We start from the raw sequence: 22,628 nt of genomic DNA, 5'->3' as shown, positions 1-22,628 counted from the left end.
TACTCGTTTTGTCAAAACAGCTTCAATGACAAAATCAAATATTTGATGAATAAATAAATAAATATCTTCTGATTTCATGTTTATTTTTTGTTCCATCTTTAACCCTGACTGTTTCTGAGTAAATTTAACATGACAGAACACACGTGATCCGTCCTCTTTGTTTACCTTTTTCTTTACGTCTCCATGCATCCACTGGTTACCCCGTGTTTAACGTCACATTGCAATGATTTGTGGGTAATTCCCTTAGGCTAAGTCAGCATACCATGCTGACTTACCGACAGGGTTCATAAAGGACTCAAAATGTCTGCGAGAGAGCCTCAAACACTTGACAATTTGACAGTGGGACAGCCCTAAACCCTCACGGACTTCGCGGGAGCGCGCCTCAAAGTCCGTGAGCCCGTAAGGGGGGACATTGGGATTTGGCCTGTGCTAATATGCTGATGTTTAGCAAGTCAAATGTTTACCATGTTCCCTATCTTAGTTTAGGGTGCAGCTATTTGGTCTTAAACTAAAGCATTCAACACATTGACATGTTGTCCTGATGGCGGTGCTCTATGAAAAGTCCAGGGGTCATCAAAGTTATTACAATTCATCCCGACGGCAGGGACATGAATAAAAACTACTTCTGTTATTTCTGAGCAGAAAATGATCAGCTTGGACTTAGTTGATATTTGTTTTTTTGTTTTTGTTGTTCCATCAACATTTCTACTGATTAAATGAAGTCATCTTTTCGTTTCGCTTTTCAGGAATGGGTTGTATCCATCGACAAAGCTGGGCATGTGGCATACACCTGCTCAGATGAATTATTCCTCTGAAAAAGGGACATTTGTCGGCATAAAATATTACCAGTAAGAACTATATATTTTGTTTTGTTTGGGAAAACAAATAATATGGTGTGTGAGGCAGCGGCCTATGGGTAGCGATGTGTCTGCGAGACGGTGTGTGCAAGTGAAATAAAGAACAGGGGAGAGAAGAAATGGGAACAGAAAAAGAAATCAAGAGAAAGCGAGATGGACAGGGCGCTCTCCCTGTGCGTCTTTGTGTAGGGAGTGTGTTTGCTTGTACCCCGGCTTTATTTGTGTTATGCCGAGTGATTCCATTGTGAGCGGTGGATCCACCGAGCTTGTATTCCCACCCTCCCTCCAGCCCCCTGCTTTAGATAAAGCTATCTGGATCTGCAGCACACCTTCCTCAAATGCATGCGAGCAGCTTACTGTTGTGGAGGCTCTCTCTATGTTCCTGGGGGATTCTGACGGTTGCATTGTGTGGGGCTACAAAGAAGGTGTGGTACGCTGGCACATAGCACCATCTCCAAAAAACACTATTAAGATGGTAATGTTCACTGGCATGGCTCGCTTCAGGCAGTGCAGTCCTTTTACAGCTGGCAGCCTACTTCCAATCTTACATATAGACCACAGAATGGAGCAACAGTGTTTAATTGCTACGCAGTTTTCGGACACTTATGAGGGCCTCATGCGCAAGCTATTGATTATTTTTGTTTTCATTTCATGTCTCAAACTAGTGACAGTTGTGCTAGTGGTTGTGAGAGGCTGCGGTCGGGCACAGCAGTGCTGTGAGCTGAATGCTAACATCAGCATGATGAAATTGCTCCCAATGACAATGCTTACGTGATGGTGTTTTCATGTTTACCGTGTTCGCCATGTTAGTTAAGCTTGGTGGTTGGTGGAAATGTCACAAGTTTTGCAGGTATTTGGTGTTTGGTGACCTGATGAAGACGCTATAGGAAAAGTCACCTCATCAACGAAGTCAATGGGATTCGTCCTCTGGGAAAATGTCAGGGAAATCCATCAAACGTTGTTGGAAAGATTCAATGTGGAAAAAAGTGGTGCCAGCTAGCATGGCTCAAAAGAGAGTTCTAAAAGCACAAGTTCCCATCTTTGCTGGATTTTTGAGACCAACAGCTAAAAACTCTAATGAGAAGTATTTACAATGGAATACAAAATGATTGAAGTGGTAAATCACTGCATTTGAAAAGCTTGAAGCATCCAATGTTTGTCATTTTTAGCTGGTGCAGCTGTATACTCTTGTTGAAATCACAGCAAAATAGTTGTTTATTTATTGATTCATTCACCATTTGTTTTAGCATGAGACACAAGCCTGTAACTGTGAATGTTGTGGTCCCATCCGCAGTCAAGTTAAAGTTAGTATAATTACGATTCAATCAATTGCATCAGTCATTTTGACATGTTTCCATGCATGTCGCATTATATCATTGCCCCTGTTGTTCCCCTGTCTTGTACAGCCGGAATTGAACAGCAGTGATGACTGTCTTCTTAGGCTTTCTTTATTTACATGTGACGAGATGGAACCTCCTAGACCAGTGATTTTTACGCTGTAAACAGACTCACGACTTGTACCCAGGTGTGTTAAAGATTATAACTTAAACCAATGTTTGCCCTTTTGTAGTGCACATAATGGAGGTCAGTCTATTTCACTTCATTGGCTGTAACTAATAGGGTTTAATGCATATTATGATTGCATTGAGATACACAGTAAGTGCATGGATGGGAATATGTTTTCCCGTGTATGTCTGTGTGTGTGTGTGCACATCCCAGTGGTGGTACCCATTGTCTTCTGCATGCTAGTTTTGATCCTTAATAAGCCCCTTGCCTCTGCTCGCCGGTTGTGAAGGCAGGGAGAGAGAGAAAAGGGCTTTCTCACACTTCAATTTCACGCATATTTTCTTTGAGGCTAATGAGAACCTTAAATACGGTGCCAGACTTCAGGCTGCGCCGTTGAAGGCTGACATTTTCACACACAGTGGCACCTTGTCACTGCGGATGAAGTCCTTCTACCTAGCTATTGAGGTGTGTGTGTGTATTGGCCTTCTGTGCACCTTTGTGCATGTGAAGAAAAGAAGATAATTTGGTGGGCTTTTCTGTACAATTCAGTGTGTTTGTGTTGTGTGCAGGTGGGTCTAGTTGCCTGCGCATGTAGTTTTTTGCTGTTGTTTTTTCAGCATGGTTTACTAAGTGGCAGAACGGAGCAGGGAAAGCGATGTAGCTCAGGAACACACAGCGCCATCTCACTTTGATTTATCGCGTGTGCTCTGTATGTTTATGTAATGCACTTGTGCGCTTGTGTGCAGATTTGCACGTATGTTGATATGACGTGCTTGTTTTTAATACCCACCTCTGTGTTCTCATTCCCTCATCTGCACTGAACGTATGCTGATTCTCCCGTAGATCCCGTAGAATGCTTCCTCATGCAAACTTTTACCTCTTAGTCCTATCTGCTATATCTGTGTCACGCTGTTGTGCAGCACACATCAAATTGATACTGACGCAATTCCTGCTTAATCACGGCTCCGGACAGGGAAAGATGATGAATAAACACTTGAAAGGACCCGCTCATCTTGTCAGCATTGTTGTCGTATCCCATGAAGCCTAAACAAACATGTCTGCCAGGTGTCTTGCCTCGCGGGAAAATAGTCACAAAATGGACGTTGGAGGTAATTATTATTTAAACCTTTTTTTTTTGTCTGTCTTTATTCTTCCATATCCTGTGTGGAAAGAGAAAGACGGTGAGAATGGAGCTGAGTTGCGTTTTTGGTTGTGTGATTCTCTCCACTGCCCCCATAAATTGATAAAACTTTTTTGTCATTTGATGTATTTACTGTTTCTTAAATCTTTTGTTGCAGGCTCAGTCTTATTTATGCAGTGTATACGCCTTAGTCTATGTCACCAGGACAACAGAGGAGGCTACTGGTAAAAGCCCAAAAATGATGGTGTCTGTTTGCATGTCTGGATATGTGTGTGTGTGTGTGTTGTCTCCCACACGGCCCCGCTGCTGCCACTCACTGTAAGCTAGTATGCAGCTCGTCACAGACAGACGTTGACACACTCCCAGTCTAATGTGCTCATTAGGGACTGCACGGCACACACATAATTGATAGCCATGACACACACAATGCATACACACATAATTGCAAAAAACAGTTTCCTTTTTTTAATGCTGCAGTAGAAAACAAGGTTATATGAAGTCATATAATGGGGGTTCATTGTCAAGAACAACAACAGAAAACGAAAATAACGAAATGAAAAAAGACTAACGGCACAGAATGCATTACAGTATCTGTGCTGTTTACATGCCGATATTTTACACATAAGGATATTTTTTTTGTTATTTCTCTACCCTGGCAGCTGTCAGTTACTTCAGCAAATTAACTGCCAAAAATGTAGCAGAACTTGTCACTCAAGAGGTTATTGTAACCATGGTTACCTTTCATATCCCAAAAAGATAAAGCTGCAGTGTGGAATCGTGGCAGAGTAATTAGACAGAACAAAAAAATAGGACCAATCGAAAAGGCATTCAACAATATGAACAATATGAAACAACCAAGAGTGCTTATAAATAACAGTTTACATGTGAAATATCTTTATAAAGTAACATCTTTTTTTGTACAACCGTTAATATCTTTTTTTAGTGTTCATACAGCGGCACATGTAGAGTAGTGTCTGGTAAAAAGAGTCTTTAACCCTTTGAGCACGAGTTGGGAATAAAAAGATTCACCTGTTGTCATCATTTTGCTACCTATCTTTTCTTGTATCGTTTGATTAAATAACACATTTATAAAACTATTGTGCAAAACAATTTTATTTATGTCTTCATATACTGTGCACCAGCAGATAGTCATAATCCTTTTAAATTAAAAAATATAGAAATTATGCATAATTTAGACAGGAATTAGTTAATATGCTTTTATGTACATATTTTACACAGACCTGAATTAATATAGGTCCCTGATCGACCAAAGTAAAAAGACTTCAGATTTCTTTTTTTTACCACATAGCTACAATGCTTGTGTCAAGTCCGGCAAACATATCTCAAACAAATATTAAGCCCACGATGAAAACCTTGCAGTGAATAGAGAATCTCTTTCTAATACAATGCTTTCATGTCTAGGATTAGACTTACCATACTGTTTGTCTGGGAAACAGGCATTGCAGACACAATGCACACATTGTCCATCAAATTCTCACATTAGCTTCAATAATTCACAATCTCAAATCGTGAGTCGATAGTGTTTGGATCGTAGGTGTAGAAGTGCTTTGACGTACTCAGAGGGTTAAATTTTAAATGCTGACTCCAGCACAAAAAAACTAAAACTAAAAAAAGAGCGCAAACGAGCGGAAGAGTGGAATAAAAAAAATCTAAAACAAAAAGAAATTATGGAAAGTGCACCCAGATTTAGTTATAAAATGTTTAACTAAACTGTTTCATTTATGCATGCAGCTTATCACATCCCAGTGATGTCAAAATATAAAGGAACTTAATTCCATTTACACAAGTTTCAAAATACACGCCACTTCATTTTAGAATCTCTTTTTTTTTTTTAAACCTTCATATACTGTATTTTCTCAATGACAACAGCCCCCACCTGCACAGTTTGAAAAAAGTCACTCTATTCCTGTCAAAGCAGATCACTAAAATCGAGTGTCTTGGGCCAGAGTGAGACTACCTCACTCAGCAACAAAAGAAAAGAAAAAACAACAACTGCTACAACACAAAATTTTAAACCATGTGCCAAAACTTAAAACAGTAGTTGTATGGCATCTTTGTGCAGTTCCACCACGTTAATAATCCTTTCTTCTCTTCAAAAGAATTGTCTGTGAAAGGCTTAAGAGAGACAGAGCAAGAAAGAGTGAGCCATTACAAAAGAACACTGCATTGTCCCCAGCCAGTGCTACTGTTTCTCCGGCTCACACACATACATGAGATGGTCCTCGGGGGACTTCCCATGAGTCTTGCTCAGGTGAAGCTTGACCGCATGCTTGCTCGCAAAAGTCCGGTTGCAGAGCTTGCATTGGTACACAGACCCACCGTCGTCGTCGGCGGGGGAGGGTGACGGGGATTCAGTTGAGGACAGAGAAGTGGTTAAGGACGAGGGCAGGGAGATGGGTAAGGAAGAGGCTAAAGGGTGGCTGGATGGGTGAAGATTAGAGAGCAGTTTTTCAGATAGTCCTTTAGTGTGGCGGTGTTGATGATGTTGTTGCGAAATCTGGCTGAGCAGCTGCTCCCCAGAAAGCTTGGCCAGGTCTCGCAGACGGAAGCCCAAGTGGGATTCCAAGTGGCTGACATAGGTGGATGGTAAGCGGATCTGAGAGGCGCAGTCGCTGCAGAAGAACACTGGGTGACCTGAATCCAAGTTCTTCAAGAACTTGGTGCCACCGGTTCTCCTCAGCTGGTACTTGACATTAGCCAACCAGTGGGATATTGTAGTCATTGAGAGGCCAGTGAAACGGGAGATGTGCATTCTCTCCTGTGGGCTCAGGTCAGACATCATGTATTTGCCGTCACTTGTTTGTCTCAGACTGGCGGCAAACTGAGCTTGTAGGATCAGGAGGTGTTGAGGGTTCCAGTTGGACTGCCGGCCTTTACGTTTCTGGGCTGGAGAAAAATCTTCTATCTCGTCCTGTGTGATACCTTCGAAGTCGGAGCGCTCGGACAGGCTGGTAGGTGTGGAGGACTTGGAGACAGCCTGACTTTCTGTCAGGTTCCTCAACATGTCGGATATGTCTGACAGTGCGTTTTCTCTCAAAGGGGAGCTTGACATAAAGGAAGCTACTGCAGCTGAGGCTTTGGTCATAGTGACAGCGGAGGAGGGAGAAATTGAAGACGGGGTGGTGGTGGTGGAAGAGAGAGCCGTTGAACCCAAAGAACCACCACTGTTGTTTTTGTCAGCATTTTTTCCTTTGGTGAGATCTATGGGTTGGTCGTTGTTTAGATGTTGCTGGTAGAAGTAGCGGTCTAAGCGGTCATTACCGGGCTTTTTGGTCTGTGCTGGTGGGGTGGAAGCAGCCACCGCCGCTTTCTCTGCCAGGCTGTTGCTCATCTTGAACAGCATGCTCATGGGGTCAAGGGAGGGCAGGGCAGGCTTAGCGGCCTTCCCCAGGTGGACGTTCATTACTGACTGCAGTGCGCTGAGGGGGTTGACGAATGGCTGTTCTGGAGGAGGATGGTCTGTGATGATAGCTGTACTGCCACACAGAGAGGCAGGCAGTGGGGATGTCAAAGCAGTGGACTCCACTCCATTCTCCCCAGACTCATTCATCGAAATATCTCCATTTGAATCTCTGTGATTAGCTCCATTCCCATCACCTACTGCTTTTTCTGCCCCACTCGTATTCTCTGGAGTTTTACAGCTTCCTGCTCTATTTTCTTTGGGCGACTCTCCTCGGGCTGAGTCCCCTGGCTCGCTGTTGCAGGGTGACGGCGTGGTACGTCTCAGAGGAGATCCCCTCACAACACCACTGGGCTCTCTCATTTTCTCCTCTACCTTGGCCACTTTCTCTGTCACTTTCTTGACCAGTTCTTCCATTGCATGGAAGTTAGTTTTGGCTAGCAGGGAGTTCTGGCGGCTGGGAGGGGAGATCAGAGGCTGGATCTTACCAGTGGGAGGGAAAATCTCCCCTCCAGGGAACATGTATTTGAGGGCAGAGCTCTTCCCAGTGTTGCCAAGCGAGAGCTTCATTAGGTTTGGGAGCTGGTAAGCAGCATGGATACTGGGATATCCACCCCAGCTTGGAGCTCCATTCTGGGCTTTGTTGATGGCTGAGGTCACTGTGTTCTCCAAGGACTTGAGGATGTCAAGACCACCTTTTGGACTTTCATCCAGATCCTCCTCAGTTAGATAAGAGTATTTTGAAGAAACATCAAACTTCTCCTCTGCCTCCTCCTCACCTCCTGCCTTCTTCTCCTTGTTGAGATTACCATTGTTGATGATGGGCTCTTTTGTGCATTCCTCCTCCTTCTCCTCCTTTTTTATCTCCACAACCATGGCAGTGGGGGAAATGCTGGTTGGAGGAGGAACTGGGGCAGGTGGAGGGGAGAATGTTGTGGCAGCCAAGGGAACGGACTGGAACTTTTCTTCAGCTGTTAAATTGGGTTTGGGGGTCGGGATGGACAATTCTAGAATGGGTTTGCCTTTCTTAATAGCAGAGTTAGTGACTTTAATAAAGTGTCCGGTCACCATCATGTGAGCAGTGAGCTCTTGTAGTGTGTCATGAGAGCTACCACACTCCATGCATTTGAGGATCTGTGACTTCCTGGATTCAAACTGCCAGGCATAGCTGGCACCGTTCTGGTGTCCATAGCGGTTGTTAGGTGTGATGTAAGGATTGGTGACCTTCTGGTGTACGTTATTGGAGTCGTTGAGGGAGGTGGGCTTAGGTGTGCCTCCATTAGAGTCTGGCGAGCTAGGGATGTCCATGTCCATGGGGACTCTCCTTCGAGCCGAGGAGATAATCTTAGCGGCCACTGGAGTGACAGGCTCTTTCAGAGGCACTTTCTGGTAGTGTTTCGTCTTGATCATGTGGACACTTAGGTCCTGCAGGGATTCAAAGGAGTGCCCGCAGTACATGCACTTGAGAACTTTTTGTGCATCCTCCTTCCCCTCCATCTCTAGCAAGGACCGCTTTCTTGGTTTTGACCACCGTTTAGTACCCTCACCATCTGTCTCGTGGTTATCGTCGCGGTAGTGGCCTGTCTCGTTCATGTGCACGGTGAGCCCCACTAGGGTGTCATACGCCGCACTGCAGTCCTTACAGTGGAACTTGCTGGCACCAGTGAATATAGAGCCATACAGCTTGGAGCTCTGCCGGTACAGCTGGACGGTACTAAAGAGGTTGGGTTCTGTAGATGCTGCGGATACAGCCACTGTGGGATGTTGAACCAGGCCCAGTCTGTTGTGGTGGTTGTGTGAGGTCTGCTGGAGGGTTTTAGCCATAGCTGTTTGGTGCCAGTCATAGCCTCCACTTCCACAGCTGCTGCTGCTGCTGCTACTACTGCTGCTGCTGTGACTGCGAGGGGGTTTTTCTGCAGGGGGCTGGCTCAGGTTTAGATTCAGTGTGGACCAATAGGAGTTGGTCAGGAAGGAGGTGTAAATGGCCTTCATCTTCTCCAGGCTGTCAGCCACAGACCCTGTTGTGGCTAATATGGCCTCGTCTCCACCTACTGGGGCAGCAACATTGGCAACAGCCATCATGACAGAGGAGGGAGAAAAGGGAAGGGCATTCGAGGGGTCTTTTGAAAGGAGGATATCATCCTCATTTTTAAGAGAGGAGATCTCAAAATCTGACATTCTGTCACTGGATTCACTTAGGTGAGACTCACTGTCTAACTCTTGACCAGAAAAGTCAGCAGCGTTTGGGGAGTCATGGAAGCCAGTGGATCCTGGCCTGTCCTTGTCCTGACATAGGAACTTGGAGGCAGGCTCCTCCCCTTCCTGAGCTGAGTCGTCTCCATCCAGGTCCTCATCCAACAGGGCTGCTTCCTTTTCATCTTCAGGGACATATGCTGCTCGAGCAGAGAACAGAAAAAAAACAAAGAGAGAGATTTGTTAGAACCACACTGACAGCATATCTAATGATGGAGATTCCAGTATTCCTGTTTCTACACCAAGCAGGGAACTGATCGAAACACAAGACACTGACATTCACACTTTTGCCAGAGGAAACAGAGTAATCATCCAATGGCATCCACAGACAAAGTATTTCCTATCACAATTGCAGTAATTCTGTTCTATCTTCACCCTTTTACATTGACATTGTTTTCAAATTGGAATCAAGTTGCCACCCCCTCCCATTCTCTCTCCACCCCCAGGTCTTTGTTCTGTACTGCAGAAAACCAGAGACAGTTGGAGAGAGAGAGAGAGAGAGAGAGAGAGAGAGAGAGAGAGAGAGAGAGATGGAGGATGGAAAAAAGAGAAAGATGGAGGGGGCAGAGAGGAAAAACGTCGCTTCAAACAGAACTTGCCACCTTATTCTTCTCAAGGGGCAACAGCTTGAAATTAAAACTAAATTTGAAATTAATGAAGCACATTCTGGCAGTGGCATTCGTTTCTGAAGTAATAAATTACTTGTATCAACCTCGGAGACAGCGGTTCCTGTCTGTCAATTAATATGTCTTACGCTTCTTCTGCAGACTCTAATGCATTCCCTAACAGACACACTCGCCATTTAAATTAAGCATGCATTTTCACTCATTACACTGCTCAGCCCTCGCCTCCTCGTAAATAAAAATGAATGTATGTACGTTTGCCTGCAACAAATCTCTCCCCGCAAAAACCCATTTGCTTCAATTACTAAAGATTAGAAAAAGTTTAGAGTTATTATTTACAGTTTAGCTTCGGGAGTGGGCTTGAGGCTTTCAATTTATATTCAAATCCCTCTAGTTTAAGAATAATACAATGGGAATCATATAGAGGAAATATGTATCAAGACAAATCACAGTCTCGCCTCTTTGTACATCTATGAATGTTTTATTTTGTTAATAAGTCTATCAAATGGATAAAACAACATCAGATGAGAAACGCTGCGTGCTCACACTTTTGTGATTAAGGCTGGATTTCTGAATACCAATGGAAGTGCAGCGTGTGCATACACAAACCTCTTGCTTTAGCAACTACACTGGCAAAGAAGAGGAGCGTGTGTGTGAACGCCGGTGCCCTTGTGCCTGGCATTCCTTTCTGCAAACAGGCCATCGCTCATCTAAGCTGGTATGTAAACACGGAGTGAGCCGGTAAGTGGGACGGGTGTGGCACGGAAGTGAGGGCCTATTCAATCACAATCTACCACTTTCAAATAGATGCAAAGTTTAAACAAATCAAAATGATCATTGTGTTGTATTTAACATGAGGACGCACAGTTACATTCCTTATAAAGAACTGAAAGGAAAACTATGCGCATGTTGGAAAAAACCCTCCATATTGTGCCTACAGTTTTGTCATTGGCTTGGAAACAAAGGAAAATACGGGCTTGCACAACTAATGCCCACACCACCTGCCAGCCACATCATACAACACACTGAAGCTGTTGCCGACTCCCATCTCTAACTGAGCATGTGTATGTGCTAGTACTGCATCAGCAGCAACACAGAGAGGAGTCTCTGTCATTGTCAGGCTACCGGTTGCCATCGGCGATGATACGACACACCACCGTGGGACAAACAGATGCACAGAGACACAGATTTCCCTGAGCCCATCACACATCTCACACACACACACGGTAGTCTTAACAACTCTTTGCCTTCGGGCATTCTCAGGAACTTCTCTGTTGAACATGCAGTCTGCTCCAGTGCTCAGTGTAACATGAAGAGGATTCATTTTGAACATGTTCTCTTGTATTAGATGCTGTTATGTGCAGGGTCACATAACCCTTATCTACTCTGCACCAGTTACTATTGTTTGTCTTTTATTGTATTGAAGTACATCTATCTAACAAACCTTGATGCACTTAAGCTGCATGTTTTAACATGTACAGATATAAAACATGTGCACGCACACACACACACACATACTGTGTCTCAGAGCTTCCCCATCTCTCTCCCCCATTCTGTCTCGGAGATGCATCCACCCGCCCGCACATACGTGCAGCTGAGCCGACCCACATGTACATGCCATCTGTTCTGAATCAGCCATAACGACAGCTGTTTAAGAGAACAATGCTCCGGCTGAGGAAACAGCCGAAAACAGCAGCCCGGCGCTCTCATCAAGGCCAAACATCAATGTGAAATCTCCTTTAAAACGCAAAACGTGCACGCTCCGCTTTGAATTAGCTGCCTTTGTGTGTGACGAGAACACGGTGTGTGTGCTTGCGTGTGTCCATCGGTGTACCTGCAAATGTGTGATATGTATAGAGACACAGGCAGGAGGATCGGGGAGAAAATTGCGTTTGCAGCGAGACCATTGTGTGCAGAATAAAACCTCGGCGTGTAGGCTGCATCCACCTACATGGAGCGTGAAGCGCAAGACTGCTTTTCGGAATTGTTTGAGGAAGAGGATGTTGAAATTATGGAAACATTTTGACATTTAATAGGCGCAGTGTTGCAACGAATTGATACAACTGCTTACATTGAATAGGCTGCAATGACAGCTTAGGTTCAACTACAGCCGCTCGCATCGTTCTGTGACATCGTAAACTAAATACCCTGTTAAATTGCAATTTAAACTGACTCAATATCCATTTAAAACAAATATAGACCTTTCTGTTATATTTATTCTGAAAACATGGCTTTTTAGTTCATTTTGAACTTGGCTTCTTTTGGCGAGTCACCATCCACTGAAACCGCGCTGGCTATGTTTCTGTTTCGTTATGTACTGTAGTACCGTTTATCCATCACTTCAAGCTATTTATTTGACTTCTGTGTAGTCAGTCTGTTGCAGCTGGTAGTAAATATACTAAAATTCAACCTCACACCAATTTGTAATCCTATTTGTGTCTGTTTCTCCATATTTTTTGGTAACAAATCAGAATTACTATTTGTGTGTATGTCATGAGAATCAGTACTTCAGTACCAAGTCGATGCCAAAATTCTCAAAAAGGTGACGGTACTCGTTTTCCTACAGTACCACAGATACCGTACTGAGGATCAGGGATTGAGATTAACGTTGTCCCGTTGTCCCTGGGACGATGATGACTCTGATACATTGTGAACAACAAACCTGTTGAAATCGGCAGGAGCAGAGCTAGTTAACGTTAGCTGTTAGCATCCGATGTGCAGCACAGTCTGACTTGGCTAAGTAACGGAGCCAACAGCTGGCTTACGGAGGTTGGATTGAGTTACATTTTGACACGTTTAATCTCTATTTAGTAAAGATTGCTATTTGATCATAACGTTATCGTGATGTGTTCAAATGTAATCTTGTCAAATTTTGGTTTTGGCAAGAAAATTGAGGCGCATCGACAGTCATTCATAAGAAATTCTCAAAATAAAGTATGCAAACAATAATACAGGAGTGTGTCGATAACTGCCCAATTGTTGAGAACCACTGATGTTCACTTTACTTACCAGCAGACTTATTAACAACTATGAGCCCACTGTAATAGCCCTATAGGGTTCAAGAGTGTGGCTGCTCGTTGTCCCACTCTCTCTTTAGCCATTACTTGGCACAACATGGCTTCACTGGGGGAGGGAGGTTGGACGGATGTCAAGACCGGGGCCACACACCACACTCGCACACGGTCGAGAACATGCAGAGATGATCCCCAAGGCTGCTGGCTTGTGTCCAGGCTGCAAGGGTTCACAACACTACGACCCGTGGATACGGAGATAAATAATGGAAGAAACATATCCACGCACACACAAGCAGGAAAAAGCCGGAGTAGAAGAAGCCTGGGCCAAACACACCAGGCGTGCAGGTGCTCTTTTAATTAGTAGAGAGAGAGAGAGAGTTCCAGATGAATTGTCAGCAGGGTGGAAGAGACAGTTTGAACTCAGTTTCAGCAGGCAAGGGCTGGGAGAGATGGCCGATTAAAAAAGAAAAAAAAGGGAGCTAGCAAACACCAGAGTTTGTGGGAGAGCTGCAGTGGAAGGGCTCGGAAATTGTTCTTTACATCTGAGCAAAAATTACAAATCCCCTGCTATAGCAGCAAACACCTCTAAGAACACACAGTCGAATTAAACCGAACGGGGATGTTTGGATTCACGGTCGAAAAAATACCCGCGAAGCTGTGATTCACAGAACTGTGTGTCTGTATTCTGCTGCTCAAAGTGAGGAAATGCTTGTGCACTCTGCAGATGTTACGATGTTAGGAAACGGTTTATCATGCTTATATAACCACTTAACAGCCCTATCAGACACACAGGCACGTCTGCGCTGCCTGTTTACACTTCGGCTTTGACCGTGCAAGTTTCAGTGCGCGTGTGTGTGTTTGTGTGAGACAAAGACGGACCGTCCACATCAGTCACAGTAGGGAAACACTTTTTTGTAGAGACAAAGCTGAAGACATGGCTGTATGTCTGAGATGAAAGCAACCCACCAGAATCCTCTCACATGAACCATGTGTGAGTGTATCTCTGCACTGCCCGCCATTTCCCACTTGATGAGATCCTATAATCTCCACTCCCTCCCTCCCTCCCTCTTTTCCATCCCGCCCCAATCACCAGAGCAACCCACATTAATGAAGTTAATTGAACCTGAGATCGATAATACTTAATTATTGTGATTTGACATGCACAGACAAATTGGGGGGATGGCTTCAGCGTGTGTGTGTGTGCGGTGAGCAGCGAGGGTGGTTAAAGGGGCACGGATGTCTGCGTTGAGTGCCTCGGGATTGGCGAGGCGTGCCATCGATATCTCGAGAGGCGTTCGATCGACCCCCAGACGCCCAGACGAATGAAGCTGTTCCTCCAAGCGGCTTTACAGACTTGTAACATATTTACGGTGTCATCGGAATTCTCCGCCGGCTCGCCATGTTGCTAGAAAACACATGGTGTGTGTGAGATGAGTTGTGCACTAAATCACCACAAAAGTAGTGCAAGAAATGAGATGTTATAAGAATCAAAAAGCAACAAAAGCAACATTTCTCTACTTTATTACTTTTTTTTATCTCCTAAATATATAAATATTGTTTGTATTATTATTTTATCGTACTTTAATGTTAAATCTCATGGGGAATCCACTTTGTTTTTGTCACTTCAGTGTTTATAGAGACAAGGTTTTACTAATCTTTCAGAATATTAGTGCACAACTGCTACTACTATGCTGTTATTACTTTGACTTAGAATAATAATTAAATGTAAGGCATAAAGCATAAACTTCAAAAGTAAATTTGGAAACAAACCACTATGTTTGTGCAGAACTAAGTTTTGCAGTGTGACATCACCGTGCCATCGTGACTCCAGTTCTTCCACAACAAACTGTCAACTAACTATTTCTCCATTATGCTATATCACAGAATATGTGACATTATGTTACAATAACAACATACATTTTGAGATGATGTGTATATATATTTTGTTTGTGTATAGATATAATACCAGAGTGGGATGTCTCTTTTAGTCCAGAGAATTAAGTATCAGAAAAAGCACTTTGGTACATTGATGCAAAAATCATATAAACAACCAAAATTGTCGTAAAACATTCTTGCGTATTGATTTGCAATTCTGTCAACAGTACATGCAAATATGTTAAAGTGACAGATCGCTGACGGTACATTTTTTTCTGTCATGTCATGGTTTGTATTGTCACCTACACTTAGTATTCTCTATGATAGAAATTTGTCTTATGTGGTATAGTAGCAATACTCATAATATAGTAATTAAATAAACCTTGTCATACTATATTGTACTTCAATGTCCTATGATCAGTTTTGCTGCAACAACCTTTAACAGTGTTCTATGCAATAGTTCGTTCATAATGTTGGGAATGCAGGTAAGAGCAGGTTTGGTTAGATGCAAATATTAAAAATAATTATTTATATCAATAAAATTAATATTAATAAAACCTGCTAGTTTCCAACAATACCTTAAAAAAGAACGACTCACAAAGACTGATTTGATTGTGGAACATGTAAAAACATTTAGTTTAAAATCATTTGGGGAAACAATAGAAATATTTTCTCTTCACTGATTAGACTCATACATAATACTCTCACTGCTCACTGATGTTTTTCTTTTGGTTGTGTATATACATTCACAGAAGGTTATGTTGTAGTTCTACCTGTATATGTAGTTTATGTGAAAATAAAAGCAAATATAAAAAGCACAATATGATATAGTATTTTGTGTCATATTTCAATGATGGCTGTTAGATACTCCTATTTCTTTGTTTGCTATAAAATGTGTTTATTTATTTTTTTACAGGAATGTACCGTGTTTGAATTATTTCTATGTGGGACTAGCTCCGTGCTGATAAGCAGTAATGAACAGCACGATAGTCCTAAATATGCAAAATGCCTTTCAGAAAAAAAAAGCAGAGATAATATTAGCATATACAGCACACAGTGGCAGTGGTGCTAGCGAGAGAGACAGAGGGTGAGAGAGGGGAGATTAGATTTGGAGTGGCAACAGTTAGTCTGTGTGTCTGTCTGCGACTACGACTGCGTCGCAGCACACTGGAATACTGCGATTATTCAGAAACGCGGATGCTGTTGTAGTATGCTTGTGTATGTCCGTAAATGTGTGTGTGCGTGTGTGTGTGAGCAGCGTTGGCCGGGCTAATCATCTCCCCATGCCACTCAGCTGGGGAGCTGCTGACACTGTATTTACATGCTGCTGTTACAGTGCCAATACAACAGTGTATGCCTGGGCTCCAGAGCTACTGACAAACTCGCTGATGCGTGTGTGTGTGTGTGTGCTATATTATACATGTGCAGTATTCATTTAGCAAAAACAGATCCATTCTTTTTTTGTACAAATCAAATGCAGTACCGTTTCAAATGAGTCTGATGCTGTACAATGTGAACTGAACAACTAAACACAGTCTGTGGGAATAAACGTGTGTTTGTGTCTAAAAACAGCCATATTCAGTAATCTATTCCTGTATTAGTCAGTATTTCCAACTCTCTGCATACTGCACACACAAGAAATAGGTGTTTATTTTCCAGCCTCACACACCAACAGATGCCTGTCGTCAGCGTCACCGAGCCTCTACGTAACCTCTCTCTAACTGCACTAGTTCATTAAGGAGGAGCTGAAAAGGAATGAGTGAAACGGTATGGAAAGCACATATTACCACCTCGCGTTTAAGATTCTTGAGCAACGCGGCTGAGAAACCAAAGTGGACGGGAAACAAAAGGTTTCGTGACATAATATAAAAGGCGTACACTACGATTCTAGCGCTGCTTTTGAGGACGGCCGGTGAGACCGGACGATGATGCTCCTCTGCTGTCGTGCAAATGTCAAACACGCTGTGAAAGGTGAAATAACAACCGGGTCGGCAGCCTCGCATTAAGCCGCTCGAAAACCACAGTATGTAAACCCAATAAAAATAAAATCTTAATTCCCTTTTTTAACTGAGGGAAATGAACAGGAGCAGAACTGAATGTGTACATTATAGACCAAAACGCATTTTGAAATACCACTCTGACGCTCTCTAACAAACCAGCAAGCCACACAGGCAATCAGTGTTCAAGGAATATTCCATGTGAGTGTGAGTGTGTGTGAGTGTGTGTGTGTGTGTGGGGGGTCCACTGTTCAGCTTAAAGGGACCCACCAGGAAAGGTTGACATGAAAACATTTATGTGTGTTTTAGTGTTGGCTATATTTAGAATGTTTTCACTCTTCCATCAGAAGGCCCTCTTTGAAGGGGCACTGAACTGAAAGTGAAACTAATCCACGCTCTCTTTAAAGCCACCGTACCCTGTCGACAAAAACAGTATATTTAAGTTTCCGTTCCTTGTCAGACAATATTCTAAACATAGAGTGAGCTTATAGTGATGTTCTTTGCTTCTTCAATCTGACAACCATCTACTGCAGGTAATATACTGACTGTGGATAATAACCTCATACAAGCCCACGTCAAAAGAACAACACCTCATCTTTACTGGTACTTCACAGACTGATATGAGTTATAGTAGAAAGTTAACATTAATTATCCATTTTTGTATCATAATTGTTACCAAAAGAAAAAAAGACTGCATCATTTACCCTTTAGATCTAACTTGTGGCATACAGTATGAATAAAAACGTATATAGGAATACAATGTGTGTTTGTGCGTGTGTGAAGAGAGACACACACACACACACACAAGCAACAATATTTTGCCCGCACAACAGAAATATTATCAGTGGGCGACTGTTGGTCAGTACGCGATCCTCCGCCTGTCCCTTTGTTATTCTGATAGCTTGCACTTGGAGCAGCCACACTCTGAAAGCTCACAGGGCGACCTCGGGTCATGAGCACCCGTCACCAGGGGATGTGTGTGTGTGTGTGTGTGTGTGTGTGTGAGAAACCAGCGGGATGTGTAGAGTTAGCCAAGCAGGGCTGAGCAAGACCCATCATTTCCACCATCTCCCATTTGTTTCTCCCCTCCGAGCTAACCTCCCATTCTCATACCTCCCACTTGTCCTGTGCTCTCCCTCTCTCCTTACTGCCATTTCATCTCTCTCTCTCTCTCTGTCTCTCTCTCTCTCTCTCTCTCTCTCTCTCTTCCTCCATCATCTCCAGTCCGCCTCACACACATAGGCCTGCTGTTTCTCTTTCTCTTTCGTTTGTTTTCCCTTTACTGTTCCTCAAATTCCCTCGATATTCATCTTCACCATTCTCTCAGAGGGGGCAAAAAAAAAATTCAGACTTGCCAAGAAGGCAAAGGGTGCACACAAAACTGGGCACTCACTGCGGCGCACACACACACACACAAACACACACACACGCAGCAAGAACATGTACACAATGCACAACACAGGAAGTAAAACGCTAAATAGAAGAAACACACAACTGTGCAGTTAAGTCGGTGCTTTTGCAAACTTTGGTAAAATAGAGAGCAGAAATGTTTATGTTCTCTACCTCCCCCCCCCATCACACACACACACACACTTTCACAACACAAACTCATAGCATTGCAGCCTGGTTAGCTGCTGGGTGTCTATTACCTGCCAGTCTGCCCTGATCTCTTTGGACAGCTCTGATCAAAAGATGTCATCCGACCCACTCGACTGGGCCTCGCTAGGGAAGTTAGCAAAGGGGAACATTTGTGTGTGTGTGTGTGTGTGTGTGTGTTTGGTAGTAAATCACACAGCGGCCTGGGTGTAAATAAAATGACAGGATCACTTTAAGGTCCCGTCAGGTAGGCAGGAGGCGATTATGATAACGCCCGCTCTGCTCCAACGCAAACGGACACACTTAAATCCAGCGGGCCCGAGCGTAATATACATGATATAGCTCTTTTTCTGTTTCTTCCTGCCCGCTTCTCTGCGTGTGTGTGTCTGTGTGTGCGTCTCTCTTATCTTTTCTTTTTCTTTTTTTTTCTTCCATCTGTTGTGCAATAAAAATGTTTTGCGGGATTACGGATGGTGGAGGCCCGAGGTGCATCTGCTGGGAACAGATTGAAAACAAGCGTCCCTCAAAGGCGGATATTAGTCCTTTTAAAGGAAATCTCTATAAAACAAGAGGGCGCACACGTGCCAAGTCATCGCCACTCTCACGTTCACACACACACACACACACACACACACGTAGATGCTCTCACTGACAACGTCCTGCATCTGAATAATTGAATGCATCTCCTCTGTAAAGAAATGACGAGAATCCCCCCCTTAAAAAAAGAAAGATTTGTAAAACAAACAAAACACAGATGTTTTTCCTTCTAAAGGAAGCAGCGTCAAAGCTCCGTCCGAGCAATAAAAGGTGTAAAATGCGATGGGGTTTTTAGAGGAAAGAAAAACGGCAGGCAATAAAGCTGGAAAACAGCACTGCTCCGAGGCAATTTAGACTGCAAAACACAAACCATTAAGTTTGTGCATTATCTTTTAATTTAATCTTGAATGATTTATAATCCATCACGCAAGGCTTCAACCATATCCAATTATTCTCTGCTGCTTGATTGACAACAAAGGTGATTTATTAAGCTAATAAAAACTGATGGGCTCTCCACTATGCTCTGAAAATAACCAGCCGGACCGAGAGCTCAAAGACACATTGCCCACAAACACTCACCTCCCTCCTGAGAGGGAGCGGATCAATACTTTGTGTGCGTGTGAGTGTGTGTGTGTGCGTGTTTTGAAGTGTGCGTTTTTTTTTAGTGTGTACGGGGGTTAAAGTGTGCACAGGAAGCCTTTGAACAATCGCATAAGTATCTCTTTACTTAAAAGAGAAATCGGTCTCCATCTGTTCCTGCTGCTCTCGCTGTGCCAGAAACGTCGGAAATCAAAATGTCAGGCTTAGTGACGAGCGATGGCTCCCCCCCCCCCCCCCCCCCCCCCCAATGCAAGGCCGAGTGATTATATTAGGCTTTAATTCCTCCATCCACGGCGTATATGTCATCTTAGCCTCCGCTTTATCTGCTAATGTTACGCTCAATCACTTGATATTAATGGAAAAACAGAGAGCCAGGGGGGCCCTGTAATGGTGGAGGGTGGTTAGTGTGTGAGTGTGTGTGGGTCTTTGTTGATGAGCGGCGGTGGGGTGGCGTGGAGGGGGTTAACGGTCCTGAGTTCACATGCATATCAATGTAGAAGACTGCCGTTAAGAAATATTAGCATGTTTACAGCGCCATGCTCATTTAATGAGGCTCACATGTTTTAATGTGGCTACGCAACCACACACACACACACACACACACACACACACACTACAGGGCCTGTTTTCACTGTTTCTTAGTTTTTTTTACAGCAATGCAGGTATCGCTGTCATTTACGCTGATGTGTTTGAAAATGTGGCCCCTTGTGAAGTCGGGTTTTCGGGGTGACTGTCCAAATTACTGCTGCAATTCTACACTTATTAGAAACAAATGCTCTCAGTAGGACATGAGGAGGAGGATGAAGGAGAGGAAGTTTGCCTCGCCTTCTTGGGGTTAAGATGAGGTTAGGATAAGAGTCAAAATTAAAAACCTGTACGATTTGGTCAGAAACATTCAAAAAATGAACCGACAGAACCAACAGAATGGGGGTTTCAGTGTTGACTTCATGTCAAAGACGACTATGAATTGTGTTGTTGCAGAGTTATCTACTGAAATGAGATTAGTGATGTCATGATACCAGAAATGTAGTAGGCGATATCAATAGCAGTGAAATTCAACGATATCACACAATGCACCTTTTAAACCAGGTGTAGAAGTACAAGTACTCGGTCACAAGTCAACACCTGAATGTGACCCAGACACAGAGAACACAGTCAACTGCTTCTCTGTTCCAAAAGAAGAGCCGCAGCTTCTTTTCTTTCTACACTGAACACATCACCAAAAAAATAAATAAACCCGATCAATATGTGTAAGTATGGTGACCAGCAGAGACTGAGAAAACAGTCTCCTAACACCGCATGGCTCCATCACTTCACCAACAGCAGTTGTTGAATTGAATCCTATTTTTTTCCCAAACGCACCACATGTAACTTCAGCGCTATTTATTCGTGTTACAGTGTCTGTTCCTGTCTTCTGCTTTGGCAGTAAACACTGCTGCATGTCGTGCCAATAAAACAGAACATGAATTACAGAGAGAGCCGCATACTGGAAGGAGACAAAGTAAGCAATAATTAAGTCTCCACCGGTCCACTGTGTGTTTCTACGACGACGAGTCGCCGCGCTCGTGAGAACACACACATACGAAGACACTGAACCAGGCGTCGTCTGAACTAAATGCTGCTCTACGACGGCATTTCGACCGAGTTTCAAAACCCTGAGGCCTTCCTTTGCATTCAAATATCAGAGGAGGTTTTAAAAAATATCTTCTGTCTTTGTGATATTCTTCCATAAAAAAAAAGTACGTTTTTATCTGATGTTCATACTGCGGCTTGGGGACCTTCTGCATGTCGCTCTCCATCAAAAGCTTGCTAATTCTCATCTGTTCATTATTTTTTAACACATTAACGTTTCTTTCCTCGTCACCCTTATAGCGCCGTGCGATTAGAATGCAACCTGAGAGCTCAAAACAAGGCTGTCTGTCTCCTGGCTTTGATTTGTAGTAAGCGTGTTGTTAGCGCACCGCATGGTCACATGATGGATCTCGGGCCCTCACAGGTCCATCAACGCCTCTCCTCTTGGCCACGGGGGTGCAGTGTGGGTTTGCCGGGGGGGGGGGGATTTGTGTGTCTGCCACAGTGTGTGTGTGTGTGTTTCCAGCAGGGGCGGGTAAATACACAGGCAGCAATGAATTATGTCAGGAAGGAGGCCTCGGTTTTTAATCATGTAATTAGCCATGAAGACCAGCAAGAAACAGAAGAAAGGTCTTGTATGTCATGCGAACGGTGCCAAAATGGCGTCAGTGAGGTGTGTGTGTGTTATCTTTTGGTATATGAAAGAGCCCGCAAGACATGTCACCCAGACTACAGGTAGAGTAAGAAGGCCAGCAAGGCCTACTACAACTACACAACCTCAGAGTGTTGTTATGGCAACCGAGCCTTAAAGGGGAGACGAAGAAATGCACATGCAAAAAAAAAAACAACACAAACATAAATACAGAGGAGAGGAGCTGAACACAAATTGAGAAGGGGTGCCCGTGCATTAAGACGGCAGTGGGAGGACACAAGCTGTCCAACTTTCCTCAAAGATATCGGACTTCAAGGATTTTCCTTCATATCAAAACAAATAAATGACAGCGATAGCATACAACGATTTGCTCATATGTAGTCCTGTAAAAACAAATAAATAGACTGTAGCCTTTGACAATATATAAAATATATATCGAGATTCCGATTGCTTATGTGATGCACTGCGTTTAGCATCCTGCAGGGGGCAACAGCAGCAATTGCAATCTAACTGTCTCATTATTCTGATAAGCTAGCTCCTCAAAACACGTGCTTACATTACTCAACTCAGTGATCTGTGAGGGAAATCATTTTTACTTGGAACAAACAAATGAATTAATTTAAGTTCATACTGATAAACACACTTTTTAAATGGCTCGTCTAAAATGTGTTTATTGCGCACTTTTGCCCTAATCTAATGTAAAACATCTTAAAAAATAAATAGATGTGACATTGTTTCTAGATTGTGTGTGAAAGAGTCAGCCGCAAACATCGAACCACTGCACCACATCATGTCGTGACGATTCTCCCGTGTTCCAGCCATGTATGTCTCACACACACACTCACACACACACACACACCAACACCATACATACAGTGACTGCGGCGTTGGAGCTGTGATTTGTGATAGCTGTGTGCAGGACATCATGGGACGGCTGCACACACACACACACACACACACACACACACACACACACACACACAC

The 22,628-nt window shown here is 43.5% G+C and overlaps 1 protein-coding gene across 1 annotated transcript in view; it reads right to left on the bottom strand.

Moving 5' to 3' along the window:
• Positions 1-446: 446 nt before the first annotated feature.
• tshz3b (teashirt zinc finger homeobox 3b) overlaps positions 447-22,628 on the bottom strand; it is a 42,460-nt gene continuing 20,278 nt past the window's right edge. The window contains exon 3 of the mRNA XM_031846696.1: positions 447-9,318. Coding sequence (XP_031702556.1) covers positions 5,708-9,318 — 3,611 coding nt within the window. The 3' untranslated portion in view covers positions 447-5,707. The remainder of the gene's footprint in view (positions 9,319-22,628) is intronic.

Source organism: Anarrhichthys ocellatus, unplaced genomic scaffold (genome assembly GCF_004355925.1).
Source record: "Anarrhichthys ocellatus isolate YVR2014 unplaced genomic scaffold, GSC_Weel_1.0 scaffold6, whole genome shotgun sequence".
Classification (NCBI taxonomy): Eukaryota; Metazoa; Chordata; class Actinopteri; order Perciformes; family Anarhichadidae; genus Anarrhichthys; species Anarrhichthys ocellatus.
Note: the sequence above shows the minus strand (reverse complement) of the source record. Positions and strands in the feature narration are given on the sequence as shown.